This window comes from Gossypium hirsutum, chromosome D09, assembly GCF_007990345.1.
Source record: "Gossypium hirsutum isolate 1008001.06 chromosome D09, Gossypium_hirsutum_v2.1, whole genome shotgun sequence".
Taxonomy (NCBI): domain Eukaryota; kingdom Viridiplantae; phylum Streptophyta; class Magnoliopsida; order Malvales; family Malvaceae; genus Gossypium; species Gossypium hirsutum.
This window is the reverse complement of record NC_053445.1, coordinates 30,287,754-30,312,677: the sequence shown is the minus strand read 5'-3', so window position 1 is coordinate 30,312,677 and position 24,924 is coordinate 30,287,754. Positions and strand designations below refer to the sequence as shown.

Sequence of the window (24,924 nt, the reverse complement as noted above, 5' to 3'; positions counted from 1 at the left end):
AATTCCAAATAATATATATAAAAAAACAAATATAATCAAAATTTAGAATAAATCTTACACCTCCATCAATCTCATGAAATTGCATCTACCTAAACCGTCCAACCACTCTTATTATGATATCTATTTATTATTATTAAATTCTAGAGTATTCGATTCAAGCAAGATGTGACACAACAAAGTAACTTTTGGTTTTCGCATCATTATAATAGTGAAAAGAAAAACAAAATAAACAAACAATAGTTTCACTTAAGTGGATTCAGTGCTTGAATGGAAGAGATGTCCTCCCACCGAAATAAAAGGCTTCTTCATCCAACAACTAAATAAATAATTTTTGGACGACTGCAAACTAGCTATCAGATCAATTTGCGATAAAACGCCATATTCACATAGAAATTGTGGCTTAGCCACTAAACCAGAATAGATTACTTCCCTTTCATACAATTCCCACCTACTGCAAGTGTAGATTATGGACGTCAAATATCAAGAACATACACATAGTTATTCAAATACAGTTCACAGTTCGGTAGTACAGATTATTATCATCAACAATCATCACAATCAGTATACGTTTAGATGGTCAATTACTCGGTCTCAGATCATTAGATAGCAAATTATACGGTCTAATTCAGATCATATGTACATTATGGAATGCGTACATTCGCGTCAGACGACGCTTACCGTTAGACGACGCTTACGGCCACAAGGATAAATCCCATTTCTGACCTACACATCTATGTGGTTTCACATGGCCTAAATGATTGGCCTGCATCGCCCCACACGGCCTGTCACATGCCCGTGTCGTCTGCCTGTGTGGTCTTAGATCGCAAATAGTGAGTCACACGGCTTGGACACACACCCATGCCCCTGGCTCGTGTGGTCTCTAATAACAATAATGTGTCACACGACTTGGACACACGTCTATGTCTCTGGTCCGTGTGGTCCTAATAACAATAGTGAGTCAAACGACCTGCCACACGGCCTAACACACGACTGTGTGTCGCATACGGCCTACCACACGACCTAGCACACAGCCGTGTGGCGTTGACAGTCACGGTTTTCAGCGTCCGAATTTCACAGAGAGTCAGGTTTTCGGTATGTATTTGAAGTAGTTTCAAAGGAGGAACAACGTAGAAGACTCTCGAAGCATAAAAACGACCATTCAATAACTCAATTAAATAACTTAATTGATAACAATACACAATCATGCGCCGAAACTATGTCAAAAGTTTCGACACAAAACCTTCAACGAGTCCAGACTTATCGAAAAAAATCAATTGTAATTACTTGAGTTAGTGTGTTGAGGATCGTTGCTTTCGATATCCTTCTCTAAAAAGAAACCAAACGATTTCTTAAAAGAAAGCTTAAATAATTTGAGTTGAAAACAACTCCGATAGAAATGAAAAAAACAACCGTTTAACAGAAGTTCTACAAATAAAAATTCACCCAATTAACCTTTCAATCGGCAACAGTGGAATGCGTACTTACCCGATCACACACACCGAAACTATAACAACAACCCAAAAGAAAAAAAAGGAAAGGAAAAAGGAAAAGAAGAAAAGAGAAGAAGGAATGAAAGAGGGAGAACAATAAAAAAAGAAAAGGGAAAGGAAGGAAAAATAAAAATAATTAACTTTAGAAAATAAGATAACCAAATTAATTCTGTAAAGTAGCAAAAATAAATCCCCGCTTCGCTTTTGCAAAAACTTGAACACAAGATTGTAGGGTACATAAATGCTTAGCCAGTGAGTGAATCAACAAACTCATTCTTGACACAAATTTACATAGAATTAAATTTAAGTTAGCGACTCATGAGCATAGATTAATTAAAATTGAATTAGCAAAACTCCTAAAGACGCAACTTAAACTCCTAACCTTAAACACATAAACAGAGCACATAATCACAGATACAGAAACTTAATTATTACAAAATCTCATAAGTAAACATTCAAATTCATAAGAGGATGTAGATTCGAATACGTTGAAATATATTATCTTTTTATTTAAGAGATGGAGAAGAAATATGAATAATTCCAAACAATATATATATATATATAAAACAAATATAATCAAAAATTTATAATAAATCTTACACCCCATCAATCTCATGAAAATGCATTTACCTAAACCTTCCAACGACTCTTATTATTATATCTATTTATTATTATTAATTCTAGAGTATCCAATTCAATCAAGCTGGATGTGAAACAACAAAGTAACTTTTAGTTTTCGCATCATCATAATAGTAAAAAGAAAAAAAAAACAAACAAACAATAGTTTCACTTAAGTGGACTCAGTGTTTGAATGGAAGAGATGCCCTCCCACCAAAAGAAAAGGCTTCTTCAGCCAACAATTAAATAATTTTTGGGCTCATCATAATTTTATTGTTCAATTCGTTTCAGTTCACTCGTTGAGCACATACTTTCATTTCGTCCTTCCTTGAATTTGGTTCACATATTTTATCCTTTTTTCTGTTCAATGGATGTTAATTGTTCTCCTGTGTTTACATAATTTTTAATTTATACATATATATAGGTGATTATGAGCTAATAATATTAAGGTGTTGTTTATTAATTTATGGTTAAAAAAAATTATAAGTTATAGACTCTCTTGTCTGTGTCAATTGGTTCATATTATTATGATTGAGGGAATTGTTTATAGAAAGCTTATTCATTTAATAATATTATAAATGATAATGCTAAAAAAATAATGACATCAAAATAAATATTATAAAATTTTAAAAATTTATAAACATCATTTTGAAGGGGAAATTAGTAGAAAATGCCGTTTTTAAAACTTAATTAAGGATTTAGGCAAATTTTTCTCAAATTTAAGGGAATAGGTCGATTTTGGAGAGAGAAATAGAAAACTCTTTGCGTTTTCTTCCTTCCAATTTTTTTTTTGTGTTGGGTGTTGGTGTTGGGGATCGATTCGATTAAGCAATGAACAAATAAAAATAGCGAAAGAAATTAAGAAATTAAACACACAAATTTAACGTGAAAAAATCCCTCCAAAGAGGATAAAAAATCACAGGTAAAGATAATTTTATTATAATGACAAAAAAACGAATAATACAAAATATAGAGATGAAAGCTAAACCCCGAAACCCGAAAACAAAGAACCATCAAAACGTAAACACAAAATTCTCCAAAAGTATTGTGAGTTCTAATTTTAATGGGTATGTTTTCTAATGTTGTAAAAGAGTGTATTTATAGGCTAAATTTGTAGGTCAAATAAAAATAAAATAATTTAGACTGATCAGAGTTCGACTGAAACAAATAAATAGAGTTTAACTGAGAAATTATCTTTCAAATTTGACTGAAATATGAGACATACTCAACAAATCTCAACATTGACTCATATTTCCACAATGCAATCTTTGCCAAAGCACACCATAGTCCTATCTTGAACTATGCAGAGAATTAATTGAGTTGAATTTGTGCTTGGAAGCTGGAAGACTTCTAGCCTTTGACTTGTACACCACCAAATTAAAATTAACCCAGGTCTGATTTTCATGAACACAATGCCCTAACTTTTCAAACCTGCATTCAAAAGAGAACCTCTCTTCAACAAAACAATCAAACATTTTTCCCTCCTATAATCAAGTTGTCTCTGCTCCAAACGAGTTGACTTCGACTCCATAACGGATGAGGGACGTCTGATTTTACTGGCCACTATAGAACCTTTTAGAATATAAAGGCTGTCGGTCCTTTTACCTTTTAACAAAACGAGAGCCCTAGGAGACATCTTAATATCGCTCGACTCAATGTTGATTCTGCAACCTTTTGAGTAAAAAATGCTCAATAAGATGAGATTTTTCGTAAATCAGGTATATACCTAACATTTGAGAGTGTCCTAATCGTCCTATCGTGTATCTTAATTTTAAAAGTACCAATACTGATTACCTTACTGGATGAATTGTTTCCCATGTGCATAAGTCTACCTTCAACCGAACTGTATATGGAGAACCATTCTATGTTGGGACACATGTAGAAAGAACATCCCGAATCTAGGATCCACTTGGACGTAAGCTTGGAGCTATCACTCGTTGACACTAACAAGAAATCATCATCACTTTCATTGACCAAATTAACACCAACTACATCTTCCTCATTACTCTCAATAGCCCTTTTATTTCACAGTTTATAACAACCTACTTTGACATAACCTAACTTCTTACAATAGCGACACCTTTTGTCTCACTTCTTTGATGCTACCAAAACAGAATCTTACCTATCTGCCTTGCTATTCGAACTAAACTCATTGTTGAGTTTGTCTTTACTCAACAAATGACCCTTCATATCTTCGAACGAGAGTTTGTCTCTGCCATAAATTAGGGTCTCCTTAAAAGATTTGTATGAAGAGGGTAAATAGCATAATAATAACATAGCTTGATCTTTATTGTCAATCTTAACCTCAACATTCTTTAAATTATTCAAAAGAGTAATAAATTGACTAATTTGATCTCCAAAAATCTCACCTTTATTCATGCGAAATGTAAATAAACATTGTTTCAACACTAAACGGTTAGCCAGAGACTTAGTTGCATAAATAGTTCTAACCTTTTCCATAAGGTGGATGAGATTTTATCCATCAATACCTCTTGCAATACCCTATTCATGAGGTACAATTGGATTACAGATAGGGTCTTTTCATCAAGCTCTTCCCATTCTGTCTAATTTAAATTCTCAAGCTTTTTTCCAATAACGACCTTTTTAAGGCCGGTCTGAACTAGAATTGCTATCAACTTGCCACAGATTGTAATTTGTGACACTATCGAACTTCTTAATGTCAAAACTTGTTACTACCATCTTTGAACAGGCTGATCTACGAAAATTGAACTAGCTTTGATACCATTTATTGGATATCGACCCGATTAAGCAACAAACAAATAAAAATAGCGGAAGAAATTGAGAAATTGAACACACAAATTTAACGTTGAAAAACCCCTCCAAAGAGGATAAAAAATTATAGGAAAAGATAATATTACTATAATGGAAAAACAACAAATAATACAAAAGATGGAGATAAAAACTAAACCCCGAAACGCGAAAACAAAGAACCTTCAAAACATAAACACAAATTTCTCTAAAAGTGTTGTGAGTTCTAATATTTAATGGGTGTGTTTTTTAAGGTTGTAAAAGAGCCTATTTATAGGCTAAATTCGTAGGTTAAATAATAATAAAATAATCTAGACTAATCAGAGTTTGATGAAACAAATAAATAGAGTTTAATTGAGAGATTATCTCTCAAATTTGACTGAAATATGAGGCATACTCAATAGTTAAAAATTTGGGGAAAAATATTTATTTGTGTTTGTGTTTTAGGGAAAGATTGTGATAGCTTTAAGGTATTTTTGAGTTCACAGTAATGTGATGGCGCTTGAAGACCCACACATTTCATTTGCTCTATAGAGAGTGCACCATCACCTTAGAAGATATCACATTACAACTCGGGCTCCCAATTCACGGTGGTTATATGGTCACAAGTAGAAGTATAACTAGGGCTCTCAGTTGACGGTGGTTATACGGTCAGGGTTCGAGTATAACTTGGGCCCCCAGTTGGCAGTGGTTATGCAGTCATGGGTTTAAGTTTCATACCACCAGAAGAGGATACTTTATAAACCCCATACATAAGTTTGAGCTCATAATCATAGGAAAAAAAAAAGAAGCTCACCAATATTATTAACTTATTTTTTTTTATCCATCAAAGTAGTATCTTTAACCTTATTGTTTGAAACCTGTGTCAAAGGTGGGGTAAGAAGACTTTCAAGGAGGAGTGACTATGACGATGGAGAAAAAGCTGAAACTCGAGTCGAGGCAAAAACAATTATAGTTATTAATGATTTCTTTAATCACAACAACCATTGTCACCCCCGAGTTGCATTTCAGCTTTTCTCCATTGTCATAGTGACTCTTCTCCCTGGAAGTCTTCTTGCACCCAAATCTGTTATAGAATTGGGACAATGAGGTTAAGTGTACTAATTTAATTGAAAAAAAGAATAAGTTGATTATATTGGTGAACCCCTTTTTCTTTCTTTATGATTATGATCTCAAACATATGTATGGGGTTTAGAAAGCATCATATTCTGATGGATCTGGTGCCCTAAGTGTAGTATTCTGATGGATCTGGTGCTCTAAGTATAGTATTTTCATCTATGTACACTTGTAATGTTTTCGAATAGATTGGCTAATAAAATTATTCATGATTACATTAATACCCTTAGTATATGGTCATCATGTGGTTTTTGCATGTAAAGCAAAATAAAAGCAAATATTAGCTCATTAGTTGTCTAATGTTTAACTAATACTAAGCGATATTACATGGTTGGATCATAATACGAAAAGACAACTTATATTACTACACTAACCTAAACATGTCTTTAGTCTAATCGAAAATGAGCAAACCAATTGAAAAACAGAATCGTGACACCAATGTCTGAGTGTCGCAACAGCAAGTGGTAAGGTCATGACACTATGATGCTAAAGTTGTGACATCGAGGACACTCACCACCGTAGAAAGATCCCAATTATTCAAGGAGCTAGAGTCGCGACATCAGGACTAGAGTCGCGACACCAATGCTGCTAGAAAAATTTGGGAGAATTCTGTTGGCAAGGTCCCGACACCAACGTCGAATTGTCACTTGGAGCTTAGTGCAAGAACTTTTTTATTCAAAAAACTTAATAACATAGTGACTTAAATAAAAACTTTTCAATTGTTCAGTGACTTAAAAGAAGATTTTCAAAAAATTCAATGACTAAATTGTAACTTTTTTTAGTAAGTGACTAAAACGAATACTTACCTATAATGTAGTGACTAATGATGTAGTTAACTCTTAATTATATTTTAGTGAAATGGAATTGGAGAAAAGTTGCTGCCTATTTTGAATCAAACATGTGGATATGTATATTTTGAAGTTCATGGCTTATTTTCGGTTTGGGCCCTTCAAAGTTTGACAATTTTACTGTTTAATCCTTAGTTCATTTCAGTTCACTCGTTGAGCACGTAATTTCATTTAGTCCTTGGTTGAATTTGGTTCACATATTTTATCCCTTTTTCTGTTCATTGGATGTTAATTGTTCTCGTATGTTTAAATAATATTTTGGATTATTTAATTTATACATACATATATATATATAGGTGATTATGAGCTAATAATATTAAGGTGTTGTTTATTAACTTATGGTAAAAAAAGTTTTAAGTTATAGATTCTTTTGCGGGTGTAAATTGGTTCGTATTATTATGATCAGGGAATTTTTTATAGAAAACTTATCCATTAAATAATATTATAAATAATATTGCTGATAAAAAATAATGAAATCAAAATAAATATTATAAAATTTAAAATTTTTTAAATTTATAAACATAATTTTGAATTTACTATATTAATTCAAATTAATTATTATTAAATAATTAAATAATTTACATTTCTATATATTTTTCATATTATGTATAAATTTAGATATGAATATAGATGAAAATAAAATTTATAGTTAATAATATAATTAGATTGTCTTCTCGTTTCGTAACCAACTTAAATTTTATATAATCTTAATTATATTAAATACTTTAATATTAATATATGAAATATTTATATGTTTTAATATAAAAATTAATTCAAATATTTATATGTTTTAAAAGTACATTTTTAAATAAAATTTAAATAGTAAAATTAAAAATTTTAAAACCAAATCATAAATACTATTTGGGCAGGGGGATTATTGATTTTATATTTATTGTTAGTGTTTATTATTGTACAAAGTTATTTTTGTGTTTAGTTTTCAGTTATGAAGGTTAACTTAGTCTTACATAAGTAGGGGAATGAATCCTACGTCACTTAGAAACAAAAGGCAATATGATTATTCAAGTCTATAAAGACTGTATCTCACATTGCTTAGAAAACAAGAGAAAAGGGACTTTGAGCATATAAAGACCTATGTTGTAAGTATTATTTGCACCAAAACCAAATATCGAGTTTTCTATTTAGTTTCTTATAATTCCTCCTTTATTTTCTTATTTTGGAGTGTTGGGAGGTATAGTTAAATATTAGTTTAGTGGTGTCATGGGTGTGAGTGTTCTACAATTAACATCAAAGCTTGGTTGGAGGAGTGAAAATTCTTTTAGTATGCTTCGTGGTTGCAACATTGTTTGATCTTCCACATCAGAAAAGAAATTTCATAGCTACTTGAAGATTATCCTTGGTTTCTTAGTTGTTGGAAGTGTGAAATTACATCTCTAGGAAATGTTCTGGCTAAGGAAAGACTTAATACTTAAAAGTGACCATTGTGACCAACCTCTCTTTCTTGGGAACTTACCTGCCTCATTGTTCACAAACTACTTTCATTATAAATTTAGGTATTCAATAGTGAGAATGATTTGTTGATACGACGACAGACTTACAAGTTGTTGTCAGAATGAAGAAGCTTAATAAAAACAAGTACAAACTTGGTCAACTTGCATAATGTCTTATATGCAAGGACAAGACCTTTGAGAGGTTGCTAACGATACTGAAGTGACACAGCTGGAAGCCGGGGATACAAGTGACACACTAAGAAAATGGAAAATAAAAGTTGGTGAGGTAATGATCGCCTTAAAAACAACAGTCGAGGAGGATGTGTTAGAAGACATACGTGATGCCAAAACTCCGAAAGAGCTTGAGATACACTCACCAAGTCGTTTTCTAAAAAAATCATATAAAGCTCCAACTTCTAAATAGTGAAATGTTGTTAGTGGCACAAAGAAATATGTTAATAATACAATATTTCCACAAAGTAAAGATGTTATGTCGAGAGATTTCTGAGTTGGATCTGAAGCTTCTATAAATGATACTAGAATGAAATGAATCATCATTCATTACTTGAAGCTAGAATACAGGAGTTTTGTTGGTGCTATACCAGGATGGTAAAATCAACCATCACTTGTTGAATTTGAAAATTTGTTAGCTGGTAAAAAAGCATTAGCTAAACAAATTGGAGGAGTCTTGCTAAAGAATGAAGAAGAGGCACCCTTATGTTAGGAAAGTTGAAAGGATATTTAATCCAAGAAAAATGATGACAAGTCAAAAGGTTATCAAGGCAAAAGGAGCATTCATGAAGGGGGAGTTTTGGACAACCACAACAACAATAAAAAATTTGAAGGAAATTTTTATAATTGTGGGAAAAAGGTTACATGGCAAGAGCTTGCTGGTCGAAGAAAAAGCCTATTGAAAGGAATATTATTACTTCTAACAATGAAGAAGCTTGGGATCTAGAGGCATTATTTGGTAATGAAGAGAAGGCATGATGGAGAATCAAGGAGTTGTGACAAGGGGCAAGAAAAGCACCTCAAAAGAGAACTCAGAGGACGTGGCATCATCTATACAAACTAGGCTAATGAAGGTGCAACAAGCCTTGGTGAATGTCTTATAATGTAAACATAGAACTCGGCAAAAGATGGAAATAAGCTCGAAAATAGTTCAATTAGGTTCATGAGCAACTCATAACTTAAGGTATTGAAGAGTTTTACAATCAAGCCCTTTGGAGTAGTAGTTTGACACAAAGTCTTTGGTAGTAGTTTCCCTATAAAGTGGAGGGTTTTCTTGAGATATCAATTCCTTGATTGGTCCATAAAGCCTTGAAGCATTCTCTGGTGGAAGATGTGTTCTAAAGAAACTTGCTACCGAAACTCTTGGGCCTCTTGTATTAGCAAGCACTCTATGATGAACACTAATAAATTTGTCATTAGATATTAACTGCATAAAAGTTAAAAAACAATTAGAATAGATATAAGAAAAATGTTAAAAAATATTCACTTTCTAAAATCACAATAATCTAGAATCTATTGAATAAAATGTACATTATATATAAATGTCTCAAAATCTATATAATGGAATATAAGAAAAGTTCATACAACCATAACTAATATATACTTAAGTATGAAGGTTAAATATATATCAAATTACGTATTTTAAAATTCATGAAAATCATAACTCTTATCTTAAAATATGAAAAAATGAATATCCAAAGCCTTAATTATAATTAATACCGACAAAAATACTGTAATTGTCATATTAAGGTTAAAGGTAAGGTGGACTTGCCTGCATCATATCGGCCAAATTTACAATAAGAGCTCCATGTATAGAATTAACATCAAGCCATTGATTTTGATGGGGGACTTGAAGTCTGCCGATTTGATCTTGTAAAAGTATGGTGAAGAAGCCACTATCTGTGTGACTGCTCGTGCCCAATGTCAAGTCCGGTTCAGGGCACGGTGGGTAGTAATGGCCCATCACAAACAGTCCCTCACCGCACCCAATATCTTCCAAATAACTCTGGTTCAGATCTAAAGCTTCCGAGAACAATTCCAACAAAGTATGCCCTAATTTCATCACTTTGTTTTGATATTCTATGAATATATCTCTGCAAATTGAGTTGGCTTCGTATATGAGTTTTAACGAAATGAAACAGTGGAACACGTCAATAATAATAATAAAGAATTACCTGCAAACAGCAGGCAGTTGTTGAGGAAGAGGTCCACGAGGTGCCATAACGCAACTCAAAGTATCCCTCCAATTGGTTGCTTCAGCCAAATAAAGATCGAAATTACTATTATAATACACTTTCCTGGTTATATCTCGAGAATAAAACTCTTTCTTAGCTTCCTTATCTTGTTCATGAAACCTCCGAATCCCATCCATCATTTCATCCAAAGTCGTTACCGGAATCCCATGGTTGATTATTTGAAAGAAACCCCATTTCTCGCAAGCTTCTCCAACTTTCTTCACTATTTCGCGATGTAAATTTGGATCATCGTCGACGCCGGTCAAGTCTATGATCGGGATTCCGCCATTGTTGGTGGAGCCTCCAGATTTCTGGTTATGGATGTTGTTGTTTCTCTCAAGCTTGTACTCTTTATTGATGAAAATGGTCGGAATCTTTGATAAACCTGAATCTACCAGGCCTTTCACTCCTGATTTTGTTTCATCGAAAGCCTTCAATTCGTTTATCCGATTGTAAATGGATTGTTCAGCTGGTTCTGATTTTATTTCAGCCATTTTCAAGAGCTTTGACTTTTTTTTTGAGCCTTGAGTGTTTCTAACACACTGATTATCTTCTTCTTCTTCTTCTTTTTTAACAATACTGATTATCTACATTTATTATGAAGATAAAGATCAGATAGGTTAGCGTTAGCGTTACGCCTCTTTCTTCTGTTTTTTCTTTTTGGATTTAAAGATCGAGACTTGGGTAGAAGTGTCCATTGCATGTTGGGCCTAGAGTTATTTAGTATAGTTGATACGAAAAAATTAGGTACTTAAGTTTGCCTTTTTGGTTCAAATTGGTACATAAACTTAGTTTTTTGTCCAATTAGCACTTAGTTATTTGAATAAATTTGAACTACGAAATTAAATTCAAGTATCATTTTGAACCAAAAAGTTAAATTTATGTATTTAAGTGGACCAAAAAAATTGAGGTACCAAATTGAACCTTAAAACTAACTTTTGGTACCCAATTGGACAAAAAAAAACTTAAATACTAATTTGAACCTTGAGACTAAATTTACATACCAAAATGTATATTTATCCTTGTAAAATAGAATGGATAAACACAAAAGGAAATTTCACATTTTCGACCCTAAAAGATAAAAAAATATGACAACAATATAAATCTAAAGTTAAGTTAAAAGAGAAAACTTACATAAAAGGAAACAACTTGAGAAAAAAAAACACACACATTTAATATTTGATTGAAAATGGAAAGTTTTGTTATAAAAAAAGCAAGTTATTTTTTAAGCAAAATTTTTTATTATGTGGGATTGTAAATTAAAATTAATAAAATCTCCTATTTTAAAATTTGTAAATAATAGTTGTAATCATTTAGGTTTAAATAATAATTAGTTATTGTATTTGTGTTATGCATTGCACCGAGAAGAGAATTCGGCTTGAGTCACTCAACTCTGTCTAGCATGCCATTGTACATCATGACCATGAGTACTTATTATACTAATCTACACTTTCATAATTTTTTATGAGTTAGCTTATGTTTATTAAAATCCTAGGCCTAAAGCTTTAGCAGTGGTTTTCACAGAATTTCCATAGTCTTTAGCTAGGATAGAGTAATCCTACCAGTAAAGTTTTGCTAGCTTATCTAATATTATAACTAAAGTAAAGGTATTTACAGGATCGACGTCGGAGTCTCAGATTCTTTTTCTACAGACTTGAAAATAATCAAAATCTGAACACACTTTTCATAAACCAAAATATAAAAGTCAACCAGAAGTTCATTGTACTTGAAACATTTTTCAGTGAAATTTTTGAACCCAAAAGCCATAGCTCAAGTTTTGCAACCTGACTCTGATACTACTAAATGTAACATCCCAAACCTGGCCAAGAAGTTGTGGCCAAATCTGAAGAGATTACATTGACTCGTTTGGAAAAGTATTCCCAATAAGTATTTAGCAAATACGAAAATGGAAAACAACCATTGAAAAACTATCTGTTCATTTACAGAAAACACTTAGGAAACTACTTAATTTGCTGCAAAAAATCTTTTTGGAGTTTTATTTTTGAAAACCAAAATTCATTTTGTCGACTTGAGTAATTTTGCAGTTTCACGCTTAAAAATATTAGTTACCGACAAATTAACAAAAACCCAAAATGAGTTCAAAAGATGTTACAAATTATAGACTCAAAAGTTCAAAACAAATAATAACAGAAATAACCATATTTACATTAAGGACGAAAATATCCGAGCTCTCATACGTCATCCGATCCTAAGTTAGAAGTTTACCTAAACAGACAAAGATAAAACAAAAAGGTGAGCTATGAAGCTCAGTATATAACTAAACTCAAACAGAGATTAACAAAACACAATATACAAGTCAGACAATGCAGAGAATTTCGTATCAATCATTTAATCGGAGTGGAACAAATCAAAGTATCACAGAGATTTTCATAACAATTTTATAACAGAATAGAAGATATATAATTAAGCCAATGTGGTGTTTTTCAGAAAATCAGGATGCAGATTATCAAAAAACATCCTACCCAACTCCACTACACACTAAAATAGAGTTCCCATAACTCATCCAACCAAATCACACCAACATATAATTGTAGACAGTGCCACCAAAATTGCAGTTAAAACTGCCAGATCAGATATATGTGGTTAAGCCACTATAATTGCAGACATGTTTCCAGATAGAATTATGGATAACCCACCTGATAATGCAGATCATTACACTGCCAAAAAACTTCCTCCGTTCACATCATCCCGAAACCCATGCAATATGTTATGGCTTGCATATTCAGAATCAGAATGATAAGCATGTAGGACATGTTGTCATACAATAACAGAAACATGAGGCATGGGATTCCATTCTTTGCAGGATAGATTGATCAAATATTAATGAATCATATCATATTTGCCATGAAGTCACATGCATGGTTACATATCAGAATTAGTACCAGACACAAAAATATATTCGTATATCACATGTTCTCATCTAACTTAGTAACATAAAAATGAATCATCAAAATTAACAAAGCACGGATCATACCTGAATAAATCACATACCTTAAACACGTCCTAACAAAAACAACTTATACGCTAATAAATCATACTTACTTAACTAATATCATATCAGACATACATACAGATAATGGATTATACGTCAATCAATCATCGATTATCAAGTTTTATAGCTTGTTTTAGATCATATAGGTCCTACAATAAGCCCACGGTTGACTCGAACAACGATTACGACCTTAGGAAACAAATTCTAATTTTTGGTCCATACACTCGTATAGATTCACACGGTCTGGGTGGCTAGCCCATGTGGTCCACACGGCCTAGCACATCCCGATGTCTTTAGCCCGTGTAACTCTAATTCTAAAATGGTGAGTCGCACGACCTGGACACACGTCCGTGTCTTTGGCTCGTGTGACTCTAATTCTAAACAGTGAGTTACACGACCTACCACATGACCTAGCACACAGCTTGACACACGGCCGTTGTACGTCCGCATGCCATGTTTGATCCTCATCTCATTTATTACCTGAGAGGCTTGAAGTAATTGGGTGAGCTAACAAGCTCAACGTGAGTTTAATCAATAAGAACATAAAACAATCGTTTAGGATCAATCACTTAGAACATTCGTGTAACATATTCATCACAACCATTTCAATAATAGCATAAGTTATGGACATTTCATAATGCAAGAATGAATTTCTACCCTAACCATTCGCTAGACTTCACAAGTTATCCAAAACTCGTCTGCCAAAGTCAAAATAGTGTGAGCAAAGCTTGATGTGGTTAAACCACCATATAAACATAATGCAAATACTCTGTCAATTAAGATATAATGCAATAAAATCACCAATATCTACGGTACTTTCGGTGCAGTGCATCGATTACAAATAATTGCAGGCTAAATATCCCACCCCATACACATGCGATGTGTCATACAATATTTCAATCAAATGCACATTTCATATGTATTCTTTCAGTAGCATAGATTACATGCCATCATTATAATATTCACAAATCAATCGTTCAGTTTCACAATCAATATGGTGACATTTAATCATATCATCAATCATTAACACTTTGGGGAAATATTTCCAGTACATGTATACCAGTTTTTCCATTCAATATTTTTCATGACATTTTATCCAACAAGATTTCGGGCATTTAGTATTAATTTCCAAAATAAAAATGCTATACATACAATCAATCAGACATCATCGCAACAAACCTTTTATATCAAAATCAAACAATTAACTATAAAGTCAACCAAACAATTTTGCAAATCTGCCATTTAGTCGAGGCTAGTAACGTACCTCATTTTGCCACTTTAACACATTCACTTAGTCAATTAACTAAGTCTGAAAAACAAACTTAATCCACATTTAGATCATATATAACATTATCAAAACATTCAAGTTAACAAGTTAGGACTCACACCTTATTTTGCACTACTGCAGCACACTAACAAAACCTGCACTTTCTCTTTAAGACCTTAAATCGAGCCTAAATTAAAAAGAAATATTTTATTGAATTAATACACCTTTTAATCAGCCATAAAACACCCTCGTATGGGTTGAAATCAAATAGCATATTTATGAAGATTTTTCGGATCCAAATTAACTACGTCTCTTACACTAGTTTGATGTGAAACGTATGCGCAAACGTCTAACGGCTTCACTGTTAGTTTGGGGTGTTTGGATCGGCACTTAACACCATTAAATATTGAAAAATAAGTAGCTGTATAATCACAAAATTCTTTAATCCAATCAATTGCCAATTTCCCCAACAATTAAGTCAAAACTATGCAATAGCTGACAAACTACCACATTTTCGTGTCCCAAATTGTCAGATCTGAATCTTCAGATGATCAAGATTGAATTTCCCTAAGGAACATATGATTAAAGAGTGATTAGTTAGGTTTTTTAGAACCAAAATATTGCTGGAAAGAGATGAGAGAAATTAAAGAAAATGACAACCACCATTTGGTTCCTCTAGGCACGACACACCACCACCAATGGTGGCAAATCTGGGTTGATTTAGAAAGTCAATTGAAAATAATTTCATAAGCTGAAAAAAAACCCATAAAATAATTAAAATTTCCCCCAATTCTAGATCTACAAAATTGGGTATTCCATTAAAAGATCCATTAAGAAAATTAACAAAAAGAGGCACTTACATAAGCTAGAAGAGAAAGGTGGCAATGGCACTTCTTGGGCGACAATGGGAATCGTTCTTGGAGGCCAAAGATTTTTAGATTTATGGCTGGAAAAATGAGAAAAAAAATGGAAGAAAGAAGGACGGGTGAATGATGCAAGATCTTTTGGAAAAAGAAAAGAAAAAAAAGATGGTGGTTCAAAGTGGTTTGGGTAACGGCAACAAGAGGAAGAAAAAGAAAAAAAATTGAAGAGAAGAGAGGAGAAGAAAGGGAGAGGCAACTAGGGTGTAGTAAAAACAATTAAAGGCTGATCAAATTAATTAAAAGTAAAAAAGGATTTTTGCAAAATTAAATTATTTGCAAGGGAAAGGAATAGAACTTGGGACTCAATTTTATTTTCATGCTTCATCATTTTTATTTTAACCACTAGGATAATTACTCATCTTTGAAATACTTTTCATTCCTATTAAGCTAAAATTTAGGATGTTATAGTAATTGCACATCCTCTAGAGTGATAGTGCATTCGCCGCATGGAATGTGGAATGTGTGCATCTTTGGTCTCCACCTTTCGACCAACCTACTTACAAGTGTGGGGTCCAATTTACACCACTGACCAATAAGGGCCACATGCAAAAATCTAACATCTTTTAGGTAAAGGTCGATAAGGGTGATGGAAGAGCGAGTAAATTACGAATATATGTCTCCGAAATTCGATCTTTCGCCTATATATATAAAAACATACAAAATATTAAATTCCAATATAACAATAAAATATTTAAATTAAATTACATTAAATATAATAAAAAAAATTCTTACCATTTGCAATTAATCGACGAAAATGTGCTTCTCATCTAAATGGATTAGAGATGTGCCATTGTTAATTTTAGAAAACTCGAAATAAATTGTAATATAAAAAGTATTTTATGAAAAACTTAAGACAATTTCTTTTAAAAATATTGAGTTGGGAGAGAAATAAATTTTTAGTGAGAAATTATGAAGAAATGAGAGAAATTTAAGAGAGATTTGAGAATGTGAGAGAGAGTTGAGATTGAATTGAATAGAGAAATGAAATGGGGGTGTTATATAGAAATGAAAATATGACCACTGTGGGGAGGGGAGCCATTGGTCCCAACAACTAACTAAATAGTCTTTGAGGGAAAAGAGTCTTTGGAGGTGTTGACGGTTGGGGGAAAGTGCTTCCACTTGGAAGTGTTTTCAGCTTATGTGGTGCATGCGCTTCTAGCTAGAAATATTTTCCTGCACATACGCTGAAAACGCTTCCACATAGATGTACTTTTCTGCATTTCACCTGAAAACGTTGCCAGGTGGAAGCGTTTTCGTAAAATTGGCCCATTCTTGTCATTTTTCGAGAAAATGACCTAAACATATAATTTTTTTTAATTTTCGACCTTTTTTTTTGGTAATTTACTCGTGGGAAATAGTAGTAGAAGTTTGAATGTAATTTAATCATTACAATCCAAAAAATAAAAACCAATCTAATTGTTACAAGGATCTTCAGTATTTTCCCTAAAAGATGTAGGAAAATTTTGGAAGCATATTTTGAAGAGTTAAGATTTATCCTGAGTTTATTGATTTTATGGGAAGATTGATTTTAATTGATATAGTATGTTAGCATGTTTCAATTCTTTATAAATTGAGGGGACTTATATAGGTGATGTATTGAGCAGAAAGCACTTGTTCTTGTTCATTGAGAAACGTTTCTTGTGAGTCCATTAAATATTAAATCAAGTGTGCTAATTTATTATTGTACTAAGTTTTCAAGGGGAAAACTTAGAGGAGAATTCTCTAAATCTTAGGTGCAAAAACAAGGAGTCCAATCTGGTAAGTGTTAGAGGTTGCAATCACTTGTTGTAGGAGTTACTAAGATAGTGGATTATCTCTCTAAGAAAAACCTAGCATACGTAGGGAAACCAAACTATGTAAACACATCGTGTTTCATAGTTTCCTACCTTGTTCATCACTAGTGCCTAAAGTAGTTGGCACTACTCTTAAACACCACTTCTAGCACTGCTTGATTTTGCTTGTAAATATTGCTTCAGAGCTTTCACAAGTTGATTATAGCGGTCACATGGGAAACTATTTTTGGGTGGATGTGAGATCGATAACGGTATACCAATACTTTGGAGATGTTGTCATTTTTGATGCTGTATCTAACAAGTCATTATGGTATGCCTTTTGCAGTATTCACTGGGGTAAACTATCATCAATAATCAATAATGTTTGGATGTGCTCTATTAGTAAATGAAACTGTAGAATCTTATATATGGTTTCTAACTATATGGCTTGAGAAGATGCTTGGTTATGCACTGACTATTGTTATCACAAATGAGGACAAACCTATGGATAAGTTAATTGCACATGTATTGCTTAATTCTACTCATAGATTATGCATGTTTCATATTTACAAAAACTTCAAGAACATTTGGCACATATATTATATATATGTATATGATAAATATCCTTTGTTTCATGATGAACTTCACTATTGTATTCATGATATAGTTACAATTGATGAGCTTGAGCTAGAATAGAAATAGGTTATTTGTAAGTATACCTTGATGGAAAATAATTGGTTGCAAGATTCATATATTTCTTATAGAACAACATTTTGTATCGGAATGTCAACAAAATAACAAAATGAGAGTATGAATAATTTTTTTTAAAGATTTTGTTCATTCTAGAACATTAGTAAGTCATTTCATTTATAAGTATGAATAGACTTTAAATGCAAAACATGTTAAAGAGAAAAAAAAATGAAATTTGTACCACTCTATACTCGACCCAGTCGCCAAGTCTGAGCTACAATGTGCCATATTCGTTGTGGGAGTAATTACGATCAATTAAACACAATTCAAACAATTTAACATTCAAATGTAAAAATTATACGAAAACAAAATGGAAATTATACATTTCGGGTTTTATATGAGCTTATAAAAACCTTTAAAGTTATCCCGAGGCCAAATTAGGATTGAATTGTAAAATATTCAAATTATAGGGTTAATGTCGTGACATCACATTTTCATGTTGAGGTGTTATCGCACAGTTTGTCACATCATGAAATTAGGCAACTTGATGTCATGACGTCACTTGCTATTTTGGCCTCGTCGAGGTGACAGGGTTTCTCGTATCAATAGGACATTCTAGGTCATTTCTCATTGCGTCATAATACGTTTGACGTTACATATTGGTTTCTACAAATTTTCCATTATAGTTAAAACCTGCAACTTTCCAAACCAGTTCTAAACATGCATATTGTACTCAAGCTTCATATAATGTAGAATGATATAAATACGCAACAATTAAAAGATTCTCGAATTATAGAATTACAAATAAAAAACTCTGAGCTATTTATCGACAACTTTGAATTTTCCTTTCCCTCTCAAAGAATCTGAGTCAATGTTAGCTAAAAATTAACATAAACATACAACACTATTAATATACAACCAATTCAAAATCCATTATCAATTTATGCAAAATTTACAATTTATTCAATTTAGTCTCTAACACCGGGATTAACCTAAATTTCAATTAAAAGCTCTCACTATTACTCATTAGGTACTTTCTATTTCTTATATCTACAGTCAATTTTACAATTTATTTAGTTTAGTCCCCAATGTATAAAACTATCAATTAAGCTTTACAATTTAGTCCTTTTTCACATCTAATATTAAAATCTATCAATTTAACACCTAAAAATTTAAGAAATCAACAATGAAAACTTCCTAAAGCTTTAAAAGTTTTAAAAATTGGTACATGGGCTAGCTAAATCGAGCTCCCATGGCCGCAAAAACATAAAAGTTACAAGGAAATGACTAAATTGCACTAACCAATTTTTGGTGAAAGGTTTCAACTCCTTAGGGTTTCTTTCTTTAATTTCGAATGTTAGATGAAGAAGATGACGCGAACCATCTTTTCTTCCACTTTCTTATTTATATACTAAAATTATTTCTTAATTAAACTAGTTTAAATTCGTTAATTTTTAATAATTTTCTTAATTAACCATTCCCCACTATACCGTCCACTATGCCATATTTTAATATGCTCTATTTGCTATTTTAAATATTTTGTTAATTGCAATTTAAGTCCTCAATGCATTTTCTAATTAAAAATCTATAACGATTGGACTTTACAATTTAGTCTCTAGGCCATAATTAAAGACTAATTCAACTAAATTACTTATCCAAAATTTAATTCACCTATTTAATAAAATATCTTTATTTAATATTTATAGACTCAGTTTATAGAAACGGGGTCCCAAAATCGTATTTTTTAACACCACTAGAAACCAGGTCGTTACAATTCTCCCCCATAAGAAGTTTCGTCCTTAAATTTACCTGAAAAGAGGTGGGGATATTGGGATCTTATTGTATTTTTTGATTCCCAAGTCGCTTCCTCAACGCTTTAACTGCTCCATAGAACTTTCACAAGTGGCATGCGTTTATTTCTCAACTCTTTCAGTTCGCAAGCAAAGATTTCTAAAGGTTCCTCATACGAAAAGTTGTGTTGAACTTCTATTTCTTCTACCGGAATAACATGTGTGACATCCAATATTTTTGGTTTAAAGAATGTAAAATTGTATCAAGAATGAGCTATTAGCTTAGTTATTAAAAAGAAAATAAGGAGACAAAGCAATTTGCTCAAGGATTCAAGTTTGATTCTATTCCCTTGCAAAATAGCTTAATTTTGTTAATTTTCCTCCTTCCCCTATTTTTGTGCCGCCCATGCCTAGTTAACCTAGGTATAAATATCACTTTTTCATTTATTTTTCATCTTTTAGTCATTCTTTTTCCAACCCTAGCCACCCGTTCCTTTTCTCTTTTATCCTTTTTCAATTTTCTTCTTTTCTCCTTCATTGTGTCGCCCACCAAACTCATTTTTCCTTGGCGTCCTTCCCTTCTCCACTGGTGCTAATTTTTGTCATTTTTCTTCCTCCCTTTTGATTTTATTTCATTATTTTTTTAGCCTTGAATTAGTCTCTTGAACCACTCAAAAATTGGATCGCACTGTTGCCACAAAGATCTCCATTGTCGCCCCTTTAACTTGCTAGAGTAAGTGCTTGATTCTCTCATTTTTCTACACCATTTTCCTATTGTTTTGTTTTCAAAATCATATCTTAAAATTTATGTTTTGTATACTAATTTTAACAAATTATTTCTAGCCCTAAAACATTCCTTTTGAACTGCCCAAATTATCCCAAAAATTGCCACCGTCGGTGGTTGTTGTTACCCCTAAAGTTTTTCTTTTTATTGAGAAACAATATGAGATTTATTTAGTAAAATACACTACTATTTCAGCCTTGATTTTTACTAATTTTCAAGTCTAAAGATAGTCCTTTATCAGCTTTTAAACAAATCTCCTTGGTGTTTTGCAAAACCGCCCCTTTGTGGCCAATTATGCTGGTGCTTTGCTCCTAGATCTGCCATTAAGAGCTGCTAATTTTTCACAATTTTTTCGAGTATTTTCCGGCAAGGGTAGATCTATTTTATCCTATCCTAATCAACTATTGATTAGCTACTAATTTTAAGGTTTTAAATGGATGATTAGCTACTGATTTTTTAGCATTTTAATGTGTTAGGCATTGATTTAAACATCCCAGAACAGCAGTGAAGCCATTTTTCGTCCGCGCTCTCGCTTCGCACCATATCATTGTAATTGATTCAACTGATTTGGATTTGTAATTAAGGCCCTGTAACACTGATTTTCCTGAACCCTTAGAGGGTGTTTTAAGGATGGTTTGACAACATCCTAACTCTATTAAAGTTGGATTTTGGTTTAGGTACGTTTAAGTTTGGTGAAGGAAGCGCAGATTTCACAAGTAGTACTGCGGTTTTGTGAAATTAAGGTTTGTGTTCTAACCTGTAAACTTGACTGTTTAAATTATATTTTTAGTGGTTAAATTGATGTTTAACCTTGTTGGTCCGACTTTTTAAATGGCTAAGGAAACAATTTTAAGGTGGTCAAATCAGGTACATTTCAAGCCCTAATTAAATGGAATTCGTGCAAGATTAGCATGGTCGAATGACTATTTATACGAGTGGTATCAGTATGAAATAACATGGATGATTTGAAAATAAAATGATTGTTGGTTGAATGCATAACATGTATTAATATTACAAAAGTAAAACTATTGAATGGTTGAATTGTATGCTTAAGTGAAATGCCATGGAATGTATTGTTGAGAGCTTGTTATACACGCATTGAAAAATTCCTCTTGTAACATGTTAAATTGCATAAGAAATTATTATGAAAATAAGGCATGTTAGAATTTCATTGAATTGATTATGAAATGGAATGCTTGATAAGTGTTGTAATGCTGCAAAAATCTAAGTTTTGATTTGTTATATTTTGTCTAAGTAATTGATTTGGTTCAATGGTTAAATGCATTGGATGTGTGTTTGAGGTCCTATCCCTACCTCTTTTTATTTGACTTAAATACTATTTCCACTAAACTTGTGATAAAATGAGCCTGTTGGTTTAGTGGTAAGGTGTCCTCTGTTTATTCTCCACTTTCCTCTCCCTCAGTTCCCACTTTTATTTTTTCCCAATTGCTAGTTTCTTTTCTTTTTTTTTTCTTGTGCGGTTCTACACTTTGTTCTTTTCCTTTTCTTTCTGCAAATCCAATTGTCATTAAGCGTAATCAATTACTTGTGTATGTGCCATTAAGTTTTCTCTTGTATTAAGTGAGTTTGTTCTTATTGTTCTTTTTGTTAGTTGTGGGTTAAATATGTTCTGTATGATTAATTGTTTGACTTTCTAGGTGAAGTTGGCAAGGCAATTAATTCTTCAGAAACCTAGAATCATTGGTGTTCTGCTGTTTCTTGAAGATAAGGAGTCAAATTTGGGTTTTAGGTTGAAATTCTTCGTTTAAAATTTGATGTTTGATATATCAATTTTTGTGAATTGGGTGTGGGAATCGTCTTAATTGGTGGTTTAATTATTATTTTTAGGTTTTGGAAATCTCATGGTTGCACTCGCATCAAAATCAGATGAAGTGTGTAACGAAAACTCAAGAAATTAGCGAACGACTGAAACCCAAAATTGAGACTGTCGATGCCACACGGGCGTGTGGGCCTAAATTCTGAAAATTTTCCCTAGGGTTGTGGTTGTCGTGCGAATCGAATATAACCCTTCTGTAGGGCCCGTATGGTATAAAATTGCCTATAAACCATGATTTTTGATACTCTGTTACTGTTTAATATGACTAGCAAACGGATGAGTAGTATGTTATATGTGATAGCATGTTCTGTTATATGCTAGGTATGATCTAATCTGATGTGAAAAACATGCATGTCGTGCACATATGTGATATTGTCTAGTTTTGCATATGCATTGGGGTGAGAAATATGTTTATGGAGGAATTGCTGATAGTTTAATTTATCTGCCTAATTTCGTGGCTCAGCTACGTATATCCATATTTGGCGGTATATCGCCTATTGATCTGGTAGCTAGGCTACAAATATTCTGAAAAGTGTCATACAGACACTAATTGGTGTGTAGGGCTAGTTGGGTATTTAATACCCTAATTGGTGTGCAGGGATGGTCAGAGCTGGTGTGTAGCAGATGGGGTAGGAAATTAATCTGTATCTGTATCTGATATGCATTTGTTTCTATTTCTGTCTATGAAATTCGTCTAATTGGTATCTGAATGTACGTCTGGAATTTTATCTACTATTTTAATTATAGTGAGTTACACACTGCTTGTAAGCTCATTCTCTATTTGCTTGATTCTCAGGTAATCCTTAGACATAGGACGGGTCGGTGCGACGGGAGTTCAAATAAACACATTTAATTTGTGTTACTTTAAACTTTGTTTACTCCATTTTGATACTGTTGGACTATTTTGGACTCTTGGGACTATTTTTGTTTTGGACTTTTGGTTTTCTGGTTTTTTGAATCGTTTAATCATTTTAAATTATAATTAATCTATTAGCAAAATGTTGAATTTTTGAAAACAAACCGCGTTTCTCAAAACTAAATTTTACTAAGAGTTTCATTGCAAACATAAGTGTTTTATAAACATAAATTTAATCAACAAAATTTACAAAATAAGTAAAAGAGATGGGTTTTCTTTAAAATAAACTAGGGATTGTATTTGTCAAAAACTAGCGTTTTCTACAAGCCTCAATTTATTTATGAGTTTTCATAATTGATCATGGTGACTTCTCTAGATCTAGCCATAATGTTTAGGTTGTGTTTGGGGTGTTACAAGTGTCATTAGCATATGGAAATGAATGATAATGAAGGTGTATAGATTATGCCTCTGAAATGTGATTATAATGGAAACAAGTTCTAGTTTGCATCTCATACGACATAATGCATATGCATGGGATGGGATACTGTAGATGACGGAGGAGATTCATGGAGTAATGGGGGAAAATTAAGTCTGTATTAACGTTGTCAGTGCATTGTATTAAGATTGGCAATATAACTGCATTGTTTATAATGATGGTTTAACCACATCGAGCTCAGCTCGCAATGTTTGGAGTTTGGTAGATGGGTTTTGGAGAACTCGTGGTGTGTAGTGGATGGATGGGTTGGGAATCATATCACATTGTGACAGTGACTTTCTTGGTCTACAACCCAAGTTTAGGTTATATTCAAGTAATAAAATCTCGGGAGTCTAAGGTCGATCCACAGAGAAGTTTATTAGAACTTACAAGATTACAAGTATTATGCTAGAACAAAAATTTAACACTTAACTTTGAAATAAGTATTGATAATGAAAATAGTAGCTAGAAATACTAAAAATAAAAAGTCAAGACAAGAAAATTAAAACAAATACCTGGAGGAAAATATGCTGAGGTTAGAGGATCAACTCTTAGTGTCATATTAAGATTAAAATTTAATACTCAATGTTATTACTCAATTAGAATACACACATAAATGGAGGTTTTAATCGGATGATCTAGCAATGTACGCCCGCTAATTAAGCATATGAATCCATGAGCAAAGGTATGTCCATCAATGAAGTGTCCAAAATTATTGTCCAATAAGTCCAAGAATTTAGCAAATGAATCCATAAGCAAAGGATGGTGCAATATGACAGTTCAACTATTTAAGTTTAGTCCAACCATATGGTATTATAATCACCTGGTAACTTCAAAACTTATAAAAATATTTCAAATATTTATTACACCAATTTTTATGTCTAAAAAAATTAAGGTTAATTTATCCAAGCATTCATTGTGCCATATATTGTCTATAACAAATAAAATATCTTACTTTACAAGTATGATATAACAAGTGATT

At 32.5% G+C, this 24,924-nt stretch overlaps 1 protein-coding gene and 2 long non-coding RNA genes across 4 annotated transcripts; 1 reads left to right on the top strand and 2 right to left on the bottom strand.

Moving 5' to 3' along the window:
- Positions 1–9,018: 9,018 nt before the first annotated feature.
- LOC107892963 (1-aminocyclopropane-1-carboxylate oxidase homolog 1) lies at positions 9,019–11,463 on the bottom strand. Its single transcript, XM_016817974.2, has 3 exons — positions 10,476–11,463; positions 10,073–10,394; positions 9,019–9,727 (listed from the first exon to the last, which is right to left on the bottom strand). Exons 1-3 carry the CDS (start codon positions 11,027–11,029, stop codon positions 9,473–9,475), a joined length of 1,131 nt encoding a protein of 376 aa, XP_016673463.2. The 5' UTR covers positions 11,030–11,463; the 3' UTR covers positions 9,019–9,472.
- A 336-nt stretch (positions 11,464–11,799) lies between these two features.
- On the bottom strand, positions 11,800–15,870 carry LOC121220803 (uncharacterized). The gene is made up of 3 exons (XR_005917984.1): positions 15,676–15,870; positions 15,479–15,566; positions 11,800–15,382 (listed from the first exon to the last, which is right to left on the bottom strand). It is a non-coding gene; the product is annotated as an uncharacterized lncRNA (long non-coding RNA).
- A 4,527-nt stretch (positions 15,871–20,397) lies between these two features.
- LOC107891904 (uncharacterized) lies at positions 20,398–23,597 on the top strand. 2 transcript variants are annotated; one of them, XR_001682349.2, is made up of 6 exons: positions 20,398–20,723; positions 21,251–21,323; positions 21,452–21,517; positions 22,433–22,524; positions 22,623–22,821; positions 23,408–23,597. It is a non-coding gene; the product is annotated as an uncharacterized lncRNA (long non-coding RNA). The 2 variants fall into 2 exon arrangements; XR_005917983.1 differs by having other exon boundaries at positions 20,441–20,723; positions 22,623–23,322.
- Positions 23,598–24,924: the final 1,327 nt, after the last annotated feature.